Genomic DNA, 14,702 nt, shown 5'->3' on the forward strand with positions numbered 1-14,702 from the left:
AACAATTTATTCGGTTTGGTGTTTTCACCAAAATATCTTTGTCAGGCAGATTCTTTTTTTTTGTATTGAATTAGGTGTGCTACACAGTAAATTTTGTAGAGTAAATTTTACTCTGGAAAAGACTATATTCAGTCCCAGTATATCGGATATATTTTTTTTAGAGTAACACTTAGAGTAAGACTTACGCTGTGAAATTTACTGTGCAATAAAGTTCGGATCTATTGGTGTGACACAGTGCAAATATAAGGTTGTTAATTGTAAAAGAAGCAGTGCAGCAAATGTTCAATGACCTGCTTTTAGAAGCAGATGTTGTGCTTGAGTGACAGCGGATGTTGTCACCAACCGACACGATTTAGTACTTCAAAGACTCCATCTCAGGGGATAATTGGTGTATCTGGGGCATGGTGTCATCGTTCAGGTGAGAAAAGAAGTTGGCAGCCTGACTTGATTGGAGGTGACTTGACCCGAGCCTGCGCCTGCTGTCCTGCGAGTGCTCCTCCCACTGACCATGTTGGCGTCGAAAGGCCCACTTAGCATCCCGCAGCCAGATTTGCCACCACTGCTATTACCCTTGGGGTAATATTGTGGTGCCCGATTGTGGTTTGCAGGCGAATGAGAACAGATGTTGACAGGGGCCCCGCTGCCCTCCTAACAAGGCCCAATGCACAGAGCACTCTGTAGCCGAAATGGCCCGAGTCGACCGCGCCGCGAGGCCTCGGCTGAAGCACGACAGCGGCTGAGAGTGACAGTGTCAGAAAACATGCTTGTTTTCTCCGGCGTTCAGCACATCCTAAAAGCTTTTTTTGCCCCTGCATTGATCCGGTGCGCCTGCGGTCAGATGGCTGCGGTGTGTGAAAATGGAGGCAGCCAAGAGGCCGCTCCAGGGCCATGTCAGGCCGACACTGCAGCGGCCTGATGTTGCACCATTAGGGACTGTTTGTTCCACATAATTATGCACATACGTGATGCCGCGCCTCTCTCCTGGTTTGTCATGCTGCCTCCTCATGCAAACGCTCCACCTGGCCTGATTGTATACACGATATTAAAACGTTCTGTTCTGTCGAGATGATACAATTCAACTGCAGTGACCTCGACTGTAGACTCTAATCTTTTGTTGCAGTTTTGCCTCCTGTCATAATGGCTTGACAACATTGTCATTTATGAGCTGATGGGAATGCTATCAAAGGACATACTTTTAGCTATTTTTTGGTCAATTTAAAAAAATAAAATAAAATCTTTCTTTTTACAAGTTACAATCAAAAACCAGAATAAAACCATAACCCAATTATTACAACATATTATTTCATTTATTTGTAAATGCATTTTTACCTTTGTCCACAAAGCAACAAGTTTTATCTAATTTGTATTTTTTTTTCAAAATTATTTTAAATGTTGCAAATTAATCGTGTTATTTCTATATGATATCTTAAATTATAGATAGATGGATAGATGAGAGCATTGTGTGAGAATGTAAGTGAATAATATGATTTCACATGTTGTGGATTATTAGTAAATTTGAGTAATTTCCAAGTTATAGTTGCAACGAGCAAAACTGTACTTACAAAGTTTAACAAATATGAATAATGAAATGATTTAATCTGCCACTATTGAGTAGGGATGTTCAATATTTTTTTCAGACTGATACCAGTACGAGCAGTACTCAACACCTAATTAGTATTCATACTTCAAGTACTTTTTAAACATAAGATTTAAAAAAAATATTTAAAAAACAAAACAAAAAAAACAATGGCATATAATTTGAACGAAATACCTGGATAACCTCAATATAGCATGTTCATTTATATTGCATACAATTAATGACAGTTTTCAATTTATTCATAAAAAAAACATATTACACAATTAAATTAATTTTAATGGGCATTTGTCACATGTATATGCCTTTAGGTCGTGAAGGTAAAATGGCCACAATAATGACTGCTGTCGCAACGTCGTATACCACATCTCGTTAGAAGTGATGTCATAGCATCGTTGGAAGATATGCCACTTACTGGCCACTAGGGGGCACATTTGTGTTAACAATGCATTTTGTAATTTATGAAAACACAACTATTGTTGCCTATGCATGTCGGGGAAAAAGGAGCAATTTCGTCATTTAAATTTGAGTCTGAAATGTTTGCCACACACCTAATTCATATGAAAGAAAAAAAAACATTTTAAATTGTCAATTTCAAAGTGTTTCAATGAGTTCCACGTAAAGGATTAACCATTGAGAAATGTACAATTGCAGTTTCAGCAGTAAATATAGTAAAGCAACAGCTCAATTTGGCGCTAGTTTCATTTATTTCAACGTATACAGTGAACTTCAAAATTGCCACAAACAGATATACAGTCGGATTTAACTTCTGTGCCTACAGTTTCCATTTGCATTGTAACCCTTAAAGGTGCCATGACGAGCATCATTCACAAATACATTGAGTACAGTTGAAGTGTACCTGCAGTGTTGTGCAGCTCTCTTGGATTCCTGTGAGCGCCCTCGTCGTCAGACTCCCCAGGAGCCAAGCCTTCCACTACCTGGAAACTCCTGCCCTGCTTGGCCCACACGCGATGGATCTGCATAGCAGCCTCGCGCTCCGACGCCAGGTCCAAGTCCTGCTGAGCCAGGTGGGCCCGCAGCTGCCTGATCTCAAACTGCGCCACAAGGATGGAGCGGTGGGATTGCAAACGAGGAGGAACGAAGACAGAGAGGGGAGGTGGAAGTTAGGATGAGATTAAGTACAAGAACGTAACGGATCTTTACCAATATATCTAATTTCTTTTTTCTCTTTAAGTAATTTAGTTGATAAAATGATAGTTTATCCAAGTGTAGTTAACCATTTTCACCTATGTGATTTTTTTAATATTTTTTTTTAATTGAGAAATAATTTTTATACTCAATATGTGTGTGGGATAGTGATGGTGTCGTGGCACTTTTTGAGGAGAATGACAGTCTATGAGACTTTGCTGCCCCCTTCTGACAAAAGGTTGACCAACACTTCATAAAATGTTTTTTTTTGTTTGTTTTGTTTTTTTAAAGTCTAATTTTTAACTTCACAAAAAAATATATTCAACCATGTGTCAATTAATTCCAACTCCTTGTACTTTTTTCCTGTAGCTCAATGTCCAATAAAAGTTTTGAGTATTTTCTTTTCAACAAAAAAGAAAAACAGATCTAACATTTTGATATTTCTTATGAATACAAAAATAAAATTGAGATATTTTTTAAGATATGTGTACTTCATTGAGGCAGTATGATTATCGAGTGTGGTAAGCACATCTGCCTCAGTTTTTGTTGATTCTTTGGAACTTGAGCAGTTTGTTTCTACATGTTTTGTAAATGTGAAAAAAGCTAAATCTAAATCTCTTTGAGGGAAACGCTGCATTTACAGTACTGACAATTTAATTCACAATTTAAAATGACTGTCAGCTTTCAAGAAGAAACATCATACCCTCTCAAACTGAGCCGTAACATATCGAATCGATTTGTCATCACACCAAAAGGAACCAAATAGGATCGTTCCACTTCAAAATGTACCATCCTTGAATCATATCGCACGAGCTACATATTGAATCACCTTTTATTGGAGAGATGCAGACCCCTAATATGTATTCAGGCATTTCATACTGCGCATATTAATACATATAAGTAACTCACGTAGAAGAAGATTGTGCATGGTCTCATCGTAATCTTTCTCTTACACTTAATTTGTTTTGTGTATTTTATGATGAAATGAAAATGTGCTCACAGCCTGTTCCTGGCAGATCTGAGTGAGACGCTCCAGCTGCTCCTCTCGCACTGCTTTCGTCTTCTCGCACTGCTGGATCTCCAGCTCCATCTCCACTTTGACTTGGAGCACATAAGCTGACACAGAGTGATTGCACATGAAGGGAAAAAGAAAGCGGCTTCATTAGATGGAACACTTCATATAGTAAACTAATTTCATTTAAAACACATACTACACGTGCATTTCAGGAAAATAAACTTACTGTGGAGTGTAAAAATCAAGATACCAAACCCATACATCTACTGCCCATTTTTTTCAATACAGTACCAGTTGCACCACTAGATAGCAGCAAAGTGCTTGTATGGTTAACACCATTGGCAATAAAGATCATTTGTTATATTTTCACTTATATTGTTTTACCTTATCATATGAATTCATTCTGTTTTGTTAATTTATATTAAAAAGTAATAGCTGGATTATAATGGAAAATTGACGCGTTTAATGAAGTTCTATATATTTAAAGAAAATAAATTATATGAAACATAAATACAATTCCAAAAAGCAACCGAATTTTATATTTACCTTTAATGGAAATATAATAATATTTTTAAATGTAAAAAATATAATAGAGAAGATTTTAATAGAAAACTGATGTACTTCTGGAGGTTTATTTAAAGTTCTAAAAAAAAAATATTTAAAGAAAGTAATGTCCCTAAAAAAAAACAATAAAAAAAACGGATACTTTTTTCATGCTACAACTAGATTTTAAAGTTTTAGCTTGTATTATTAATTCAATAAATGTTTTAGTAAATGTTTAATTTGAATGCTTAATTAAAAAAAAACTATGTAAATCGCTTGAACAAAAGAAATATGAGATGAATGCAATATACATCTTCATGTTTTATTTTATTTATTTTATTTTACACACATTCTTAAGCAGCACATAACCCTTATTCCTTGTTCAAATTAACTGACCATTTTTGTTGAGTGTTGAAAAATACGCATAGTATGAAACGCATTCCCTGCGATTGGCTGGCGACCAGTCCAGGATGTACCCCGCCTACTGCCCAAAGCCGGCTGGGATAGGCTCCAGCACACCCTGCGACCCTTGTGAGGAATAAGCGGTCAAGAAAATAGATGGATGGATGGATGAAACGCATTCAACCGTACCTGCATGATGTTTTTACTGATACATAATTTAAAGCTAATCAGGTTGTCCTGTTAAAATAAGTGCAGTCATCAATGCACATGCTTACTTTTGTCGCAAACATCACTCGATCTAAACTCACACAAGGTAAGTGTTAGGTGTGTACTGAGTGGTGAGTGCCTAATTCACATATGGGCAGTCAAATGCGGCAGCAGTCTTCGGTGAACACGTCCTCTCTCATTAAGGTTGATGTAATCATCAAGCTAATTGTGAGAGGGACTCAATCTTGCGGTAATTGTGCGCCTCTCCCTCCCTGATGTGTCACCTCCAGCCCAACAAAGAGGCTCAATCACTCACATGTATTAAAGTGGGCAGGTGGAAGTGCACCAAGAGATCAATACCTTGGCTTCACGCAGAAAAAAAAAACGTATTTTATTTAAGGACTTAACATAATGTGGTCATGGGACTAAGAGATTGGATTATGTGAAGATATTTATTTAATGTAGAAATATGGTGGACATATGGTGACAATATCGGTCTTCCATTGTTACCGTATTTTTCGGATTATAAATCGAACCAGCCAAAAAAATGCATAATTAAGAAAGAAAAAACATATTTGAGTCGCACTGGAGTATAAGTCGCATTTTTGGGGAAAATTTATTTGGTAAAATCTAACACCAAAAACATACATGTCATCTTGAAAGGCAATTTAAAATGAAAATAAAAGAGAGAACAACAGGCTGAATAAGTGTACGGTATACTAACGTTACATGACTGACATGCCTGGTAATGTCAGTAACGACGTAACATATTAACTCATTCACTGCCATTGACGGAAAAATACGTCAAATGATGCATTTTTTTGCTGGTCTGGCAATGAATGTGTTAAGAGTTTGTAGCGAGCAGTGATGCGAGTCGGAGGCGGAGTGTTGAAGCTTGGAGCCAAAGGCTGGCGTTTTATTGACATCAGCTTCTGAGGTCTTAACAGCAACTCCCCACTCAGCTAGAAGCTAACAGGCTAACTCCCCTTTTCCACGAAACAAAACCTTCCCACCCGGAACTCTCCCTTCGTCCCAACGTTCCGTGGGTGAATTATGTTCCCATCACTACAAGTTATTCATATAACACTAGCATAAAGAACATGCTAACAAGCTTACCAAACTATCAGTTTCACTCCAAATCACTAAATCCAATGAAATCTTCATCCTCGGTGTCACTTTTAAACAACTCCCCCAACTCGGGAGGTCGACGATGCAATGTTGAACTTATCAATACAGGCCTAGAGCGCCCTCTTGCGGTTTAGCGTGAAAATAACGTGAAATGATATAATAATGTGTTAATTTCACGCATAAGTCGCACCCCCGGCCAAACTATGAAAAAAACTGCGACTTATAATCCGAAAAATACGGTAATGTTTTTGTACATATTTTACATGACATTGAGAAAGTAAACTTTGTCGCGAATGGAGGACTGGTTTTGCGGATTATTAGTGATAGTGAAGCGCCTCTCTTCACAGATGAGCAAAGTGTAAACAGAGTGACTGTGTGGTCTGTTTGTAGGCTGATCCTGCATGCGGCAGGAAGACCGTGCTGAGGGTGACCTCGACACGGATATCGAACCGGAGCGCATTAGCATAGAGGAGAACAACCACTATATTCATTATGGTCCCTGTGAATGTGCTTATCCAGACCCTACAATCGATACAGGCTTGAGTAGACGAGTGACAGCAAATTACTCTTGGGGATGATCAATAGCGATATTGCTCTGAATAGTAAATAATTTGTATAATCATGGAGAGAACGAGGTTACTCATCTCCTCCCAGAGTCAGAAGGGATCAGGTGCTCCCACCAACAAGCTATCTGGCTCTATATGACTTCATAAACGGCGTGGAGAATGTTTTTGACTCACCGTCAATGATCCTCTTCACCCTCCAGATGCGCAGGGTGATGATGAGGCTGATGGCGTCCCAGGGGCTGCTGGGCCCGTTGGCCACCGTGGAGGCCACCATGGGGGCCAGCGACAATACGATGACAGCGCCGTCAAACACCTGACGGGGATCATTTTAATGGGTTTATGGACAAAATGCAGTCAAAAGTGAATACACTTACCTCTACTTTGTTCTCTATGTAGTCCCAGATCCCGAGCACTACAATTCTGAAGACAGTCTAGTGCACGGAGACAAATGAAGACATTAAGTTATGTGATCAACCACATTAACGTCTAAGCTGCACTTCACCAATGTGGTCACTTTCGGGACGCGCCTTTCAGCAGCGCCATTGATCCGCCCGCCAATTAGCATGAGAGGTCACGCACAAGTGGTCCTGCAAATCCATCATGTGTTGGTGACATTTGGACAACAGGTTTGCAGTCAATGAAGCGAAACCGTTTAAGAACTTGAACAATGTGTGTCCGACTGATAGACAACACCAAAGTCATTAAAAAGCCTTTAAAACGTCCCCCTGTTGACTTTTCACATATGACGTCATTGGCGAGGTGCTCGGACGGTTCATATCGCTCGAAGCCCATCCCCAATGCTCATTAAATTCCACTTCAATTATTGCTCCTGCTGGCTAGATGGTAATTAACGTTTGGTTTAGGGCATTAAGGCCGGCACTGTCAGCGTAATTGTTTTGCACTGGAGTCGGGTCTGCAGGTCATACGCTTCCCTCTCCGTTTAGTATTGTACAAAACGTAAAGTTTGGTGTCTTAAATGTCTTAATTGTACTTCAAATAATCAATATCTTACCCACCATAAAAGCCCCTAAATGGTATTTTGAAGCTGATAACCATTAAGGACAATAACAGAAGGAAGTCATTGGATAAAGAAAAAGCATAATCAAATTGAAATAAATTAATTTGCTTAGTGATAAAGTCTTTGGGACTATAGCCATTCTAACAGTGACCATCCCTAAAACTAACCTATGCTAATGCAGTAGTAAAGTCAAAGTTACAGTAAATATTTGAAATATAAAATAATAAAATGAAAAAACAAAAAAAACAAAAAAAGAGAAACATGACTAAAATACAATACTAAAAAATAAAATACAACTTGCAGAGAGGAACCCTGCTAGTGTGCTAGTGGCAGGGGATAGGGACCAGGCGAGTAACAAAACAATAATCACAGCAAATACTGGTAATAATAACAGATGCTCAATATAATTGCATCCATCCATCCATTTTCTTGACCGCTTATTCCTCACAAGGGTCGCGGGGGTTGCTGGCGCCTATCTCAGCTGGCTCTGGGCAGTAGGCGGGGGACACCCTGGACTGGTTGCCAACCAATCGCAGGGCACACAGAGACGAACAACCATCCACACTCACAAGCACACCTTGGGACAATTCGGAGCGCCCAATTAACCTGCCATGCATGTCTTTGGAGTGTGGGAGGAGACCGGAGTACCCGGAGAAGACCCACACGGGCACGGGGAGAACATGCAAACTCCACCCAGGAAGGTCCGAGCCTGGACTCGAACCGGAGACCTCAGAACTGGGAAGCGGACGTGCTAACCACTCGACTACTGTGCCGCCCAATATAATTGCACTGAAAAAACAAAACAAAACGTTTTTTTTGTCCCCCCCCCCACGGAAAAGTGTTTTGGATTTTTTTTTTTTTTTTTTTTTTTTTTTTTGGGTTGATTGTATTTATTTATTTATTTTTTGGGGGGGGGGTCCCTAGTACTGCAAAGTGGAGGTTTGATCCACCTCCTCCCCCAAAAAATAAAATAACTACCACTAAAAAAAGGGAAAAAAAAGGAAAAGTAACCCACGAATAAGTGAATCCGGAAATGCGGAACCAAGAATCCTGCATTGTCATTATTCTTAATGTAATGAAAAAGAACAGAAAAAGACACATATATTACAACAAATGTGAATAAAAATGAGATTTCGACTCTTAACTCAAAGTTTGGGAAGCCAAGCAAAACTTTAGCCACTTTGCATATTTCTCATTAGGAGTAACACCTTGATTGAGTTGAGCTGCTGTGGTAAATAAAAGGCGTCATTGGATAAAGCATATTTTTTAAATTATGAAACTAACCTGACAGGCTAAAATGTAGTTGCACATACAGTATGTTTACTCATTAGCAGCTAAAACAGACTTATACAGAATGATTACTATTCTTTTTAATGTTGCTTAATAATGAGTAGTAGAATAAAAACAAATAACCCCATTTTTCAAGATGAGCCTTTAGTCTAGACTGAGGCCACAGTTGCTCACTCCACGACTAAGGCTGGCTGTAGCAATCGATTCACCAATTAACTGACTGTTGAGAATAAATGTTGATTAACATACGACGAGTTGTGGATTCAATCTAACTAGTTTGCTTTAAGGAAGGTATAACACAATGTCAGTTAAGGGCTTTGATCATTACAAAAGTATTCTGCTAACTACACTAAGTGGTAGACATGTTTTCAAAGCAGAGTATAACTGCAATAATAGCACTCAATCACATTACCTCAGAAAAGAAAAGTGACAGGATGATGAGACTGATCCAGTGGATGATGCTGGCAAACTGGAAAGCGTTTGTAACTGTGGACACAAATAAAAGGACACATGAGCACAACAGGCGAAAACTTTGCAGCTCTTAAATAAATAACAGTTGCACCTCTAAAGCATCAACTCGACCCCCGACAAGCGAGGACGCTGTGTCCATCACGGGGCCATCATTTACTCCGGTGTCAAAGTGTCTACAGCTAATCTTTCAGTACACTCCCTGCAGACTGTGCTATCGTTAAAGCTGAACGCCGGCCACTAATCAATGGAGATGTGCGCCTGCTGCCATTGACAAGATGCCTGCTTCGTTATTGTGTCTTTGCATAGGTGTTCATTAAGATTTGGCAACATTCACAGCCAGTGCACTGGGTGATAATTGATTGATCTAATAACAGTAATGTTCCAAATATTGTGGAATTTGGAGCTTTTCCTGTACGAGTGAAAAATGCCAGTTTTAAGTACTGTGAAGCTTAAAACAAACATTTTCCATATTTTAAGATGACTACCCAACTTCAAAGGCCCTGAACTGAGGTTTCAGAAGTTGAATTTTCTTATTTTAAGATTTTGCATAATCTAGTAATAAGATAAATGGGAAAACAATCAGATAAAAGTGTTTTTTTTTCTTATGAAAAGCATTGTTATGTTATTTACTAAACTCATTTTTCCTCTTTCCAGTAACCGCACCACCAAGCTCAGTAGTCTAGTGGTAGAGGGTCTGCCGCAGGCTGGCTGGCTGGGTCATACCAAAGATAATTAAAATTGGACCTCCTCGCTTGACACTCAAGCTAAGTTGGCCATTCATAAATCAATATGTATGTATTTTAAGAAAATAGTTGTATATATTATAGCTTGAAAATGTTTTTTAATTTTACTTGTTTTTATTCTAATAATACAGGGTGATTCAAAAAGAATGATCCTATTTCATGATCAAATATTCCATGAAGGAAAAATAGCACAAAATAACACTTATAATAAAAGTATTCTACTAACAGTCAAGTTTTATTTCACATGTTAGAAGTGCTCAATATGGCCTCCCTTTGCAGGATGAACAACATCAATATGATATGAGAATTTTTCCCAGACACATTGAAGCAGATCGGGATCAATTGAATTGATCGCTGTTGTTATTCGATGCTTTCGATGAAAAAAAATCACAAACTGTGAGGTCAGGAGATCCAGGAGGCCAAGCACAGAGCATTTGTATTTATTTTTTTTGCTGTTGCTGCCAGACGTATGAGTCTGTCAGTGTCATGTGACAATTATAGAAAATTGGGAAATCTGATCTTTCAAACATCAACTCCTTCATTCTGATTCATACATTTACTTAAGAAATATTTGATCATAAAATGTGGTCCTTCTTTTTGAATCACCCTGTACTATTTTCAAGACTGCTGTGGTTGATATGAGATACATGATATGAGTACATTTTTCTTGTTCTGTTGGCAGATAATTTTGCTTATTTAATTTTCTTATTTTACTATATATATTTTTTTCTTAAATTTTCTGCTGTACTTTTTTGCAGTAGCACATGGACTCACATTGAAGGAGCTTGGTGTCGATGAGTAGCTCCAAGGAGAGGAAGAGCACCACCAGGATAACGCAGGCTACCAGGACGCAGTTGAAGCCGGCACTGAGCAGGCAGACCTGCCACAGGGCCACTCGACGGCCACAGCAAGGCTTCAGCCAGTTGGACCTGCAACAGAACACGACACTTGTGCTTGTCTATTTTTATATTATGACACATTTCAAGCATGTCGCAGGCGTGAGATAAAGTAGTCAAATGTAAGGGCAAAGTCGTGGAAAAAAATTTATTGATGAGGTGTCAGTGGACTCAAAAAGCAGTAAACATGTCAATACAATCAATAAAGATTTTTCTCTTCATGTGTTTGAGGGCTTTCTCATCGTGGTAAGGCAAATCGGCAGAGGTTTTCTGTCATGACTAGGGTCATGCAGGGGTAATGTTTGGGTCTTGACTCATGACTGGGTCACGCCAGGGTTAAGTTTGGGTCATGACCGTGAGGTCAAGTGTCTGTTTTGAACTGATCATCTAGTTTCAACTGGTTTTAAGCTATGTGATGTCAGGAGCTATGTGATGTCAAGAATTTTTAATCTCTTTACTGGGTCAACAGCCAGCCAGATAATTCCATGTACTGTTACCTATGAGATCGATTCACTGTCTATTGAAGCCAAACTGAGAAGTGTGTGTTTTGTCGGATTATTACCTCTGTTCCTCTGTGCATCTCCGCAGCCCAAGGGAGCTTGACGTCTCGTGATTCTCAATGCATTCTCATTGTTTTTCGTTTAGTCAAGTTGTGTGAATAAAGAGTTAAAATCTTATTTGTGTCTACGCTTTTGGGATCCAACCTCAGCACATGACAGTCACAGATCACCCTCAGGGGGAACACTCCCTGCACATGGTTGACGTGACAACCACCCGTGTCATCTCCTCACGCCCCTCCATGAGCTGACAATGTGGGTGAGAATAAAAATCGGGCCCTCACAGTCCAGGAGCCTGTCAATTAGGAAAAGGCTGAGGGACGAACGCATGGTCTTCATCGCTGGAGGAGAAGAAGATAAATGTTGCTGAAACAGCAATCTATCCGCAGCTGACCTAGATGGGGAAGTTGGCCCAAAGGCAGCTGACATTGACAGCAGCCAACTTCTCGGGAAACTAAAGGCGTGGTGCTATCAGTTCGCTTTCTTTCAGCATGTAATGTGGCGGCTGAAAGTGAGTAAGACGCCATTTTCATTACCAGCAAGATGAACTCCTACTAGTACATCAGAAAGTGGTTGGTCCCGCTGTTTCTCTGACACAGGCCTTTTTGGCAAGAACGCTCTACAGATCCCACTGAGGTCCATAAAACTTGAATACAAACAGCAGAAGAACTCTTGTAGTTGAGTGAATCCATGGGCAAAGCAGTAGAGGTGCACGGGTGACTGTGTTCACAGGGTGTAAATGGAAGGCCGAGGAGGAGGTGGAGCAAGACATTAGCAGGCTGGAACAATGAAGGCGGTCTGAAAGCCACTGCGCGACACTGCTATAATGTAAATAAATACAGAGCTACACGAGGCAAGAAATCTGTAGTTCCCAGTGTGGCCAACAGAGAACGGTAGCTTGCAGAGATGCGCTCGAAATTGAGCTAAGGTGAGGGTGTTCAGACTTGAGATGAGAGAGGCCATTGACAGAGGAAGGGACAGTGAAGCTTTGTGAACTGCTGATTAGACCATTAGCTGCATCGGAGGCTGGAATGTTGATGAACTTCCTATTCAGCAGACCATGAAGAGGAGCACTGTAGCAGAGGTTGTTTGGGAGGGGGAGGGGCGTGCAGCAAAATCTGCATCTTGACAGTCAAGAGAGTAGAGAGATATGTAAAAAAAATAAAGTAGGAATAGTATTTTTTTTTTTTTTTAATAAATTGAGTTAGAGGTGCAATGGTAATGGATTAATCTACAATTCATTGATTATTAAATTCATCGATAATTATTTGTGATACTGGATTATTCATGTGGATACCTTGTTTACTTTAGAATTGTCCAAATCCTCAAAAATTCAGCCTCGCTACAAAAAATATTAATGAAAGCAGACTACTTATATTTGTGCCAAATCAAAATAAAATATTTCCAACTGCTTTTATTTTGAAAAACGATTACCAAACTTGTTGTCCATTTCCAATGAGCAACTGAATCTTCATTAATTTATGTTTGTGATGTCTGCAATTTGAAAGGATGGTAATTAAATTTATCTGATTCATAAATAAATTAATAAAATAAACAACAGATTTCCCAATTCTTAAAATAATTGTTATTTGCAGCACTAAATGAAATATCAGCTACCGTCCAGCTATAAGCATATTGACATATCAGCCTTAAATAGTCAAACATGACGACTTGGGTTTATTATTTTCTATCTATTGAAGTCATAGTGAGGATCTTGAGGTAGGACCGCTGAGAGGAACAAAGCCTCTCAGCAGTTCTCCAGCTTGAGTGGAAACTTGGCGCTGGTTTCAATTTTTTCCTCCTCGCCGTGCGCTGGCACAAAAGAGGCGGCCGACGTTGGCGAAACGTTTTGGCCCCTTCATCGTTTGACGTCTCCATTGCTTGGCGCGCTGTTCATATGGCTCATTTAAAAAATAAATATTTTAAAAAATGGGGGAGAAAAGAAAATTAAAAAAATTCTTCTAGTACAGTGAACCATTTTATCATAATTTTTTAGAAGGGTTTTTCGGCTTTACTTTTTTTTTTTTTTTTTGCCCAATTTTCCCAACACATTTTAGTGGGTGTCAATTATACGGTTAAATAATAGTTGGGAAACACATGAGATATTCTATTGTTCTTATACAAAACAGTACATCACTAAATAATTTGTGTTGTAGGTCTGGTTATATATTGTGTCGTTTGTGAGCTGATATTGTCATAACAACACAAGTCAACAAAGTAAAAAGAGACCACAAAAGCATTATGTCTATTGAAAATTAATATTATTTTAGGGGCGGGAGGAAATCAACACAAAAAAGGGAAGCATGTTTGAGGGGGGGGTTGTCATCCCCATCCACGCTCTACATGGCACTCAAGGGATTTGCACCTCTCAGCCTGCAATAATAACCTTCATCAAATAATTTACAGCCACCACCAGCTGTCCCATTCATCTTCCAGCATAAACTTAATATTTGATACGGTTGAGAATAAATTCTCCAAATGGTATCAAACCATTTGTAGCTCCACGTTCAAGAAACTGTGAAACACTTCCCTGAAAATAATTCTCTGCAGAGTTTAGTGTTGCTTTAGGAAATGATTTCAAAGCCATCAGACATTTTTCCAATTTACGGCCATGGTGAAACAGTTCCACCCCAGAATAGCACCATTGTGTTTGGGTAAAAAGGGAGAGCAAAAAAAATTAAAAAAAACGCACCATCCAATCCATGCACCATGCTCCTTTGATAACACCACCCTTACCGCCGCTTTGTGCATTGATGTCAGGATCAGATTTATCATCAGAGGATATTAAAATGAGTCAACATGGCAATAAACCTTTGAGTTACGATCTGCAATGATAACACCAACCATCTTGTTACAGGATAGCTGTGAAATATCACACCCGCGCACACACACTGGTGCACGAAAAAAAAAAAAAAAAGGTTTCAATGTGACTTGGAGAGAAGGCGGAAGTAGCATTGATAAGACTGCCATGAGTGTATTGTGGGTCCTTGCGTGATGCCAAACGTGGTCCGGCCCAGAGGGGGCGTCGCAGAAGCTGCTCTTGACACATGCAGGATATTAATGAGTCTTATTAAAGCAACAGAGCAAATGTTGTACTTCTGACCCACTAGGCTCTGACAGTCT

General features: G+C 39.4%; 1 protein-coding gene across 2 annotated transcripts in view; it reads right to left on the reverse strand.

The window, feature by feature from the left end:
- The window catches only part of LOC144017879 (transmembrane protein 266-like), a 41,200-nt gene that overhangs the window by 6,131 nt on the left and 20,367 nt on the right, over window positions 1–14,702 (reverse strand). For both annotated transcript variants that reach the window (XM_077519843.1, XM_077519842.1), the window contains exons 4-9: window positions 10,901–11,055; window positions 9,325–9,398; window positions 6,979–7,035; window positions 6,779–6,917; window positions 3,744–3,859; window positions 2,454–2,649 (exon numbers count right to left, since the gene is read on the reverse strand). In XM_077519843.1, the coding sequence (XP_077375969.1) occupies window positions 2,454–2,649; window positions 3,744–3,859; window positions 6,779–6,917; window positions 6,979–7,035; window positions 9,325–9,398; window positions 10,901–11,055 (737 nt within the window). The remainder of the gene's footprint in view (window positions 1–2,453; window positions 2,650–3,743; window positions 3,860–6,778; window positions 6,918–6,978; window positions 7,036–9,324; window positions 9,399–10,900; window positions 11,056–14,702) is intronic.

The sequence above is a fragment of the Festucalex cinctus genome, chromosome 4 (assembly GCF_051991245.1).
Source record: "Festucalex cinctus isolate MCC-2025b chromosome 4, RoL_Fcin_1.0, whole genome shotgun sequence".
In the NCBI taxonomy this organism is placed as follows: Eukaryota; Metazoa; Chordata; class Actinopteri; order Syngnathiformes; family Syngnathidae; genus Festucalex; species Festucalex cinctus.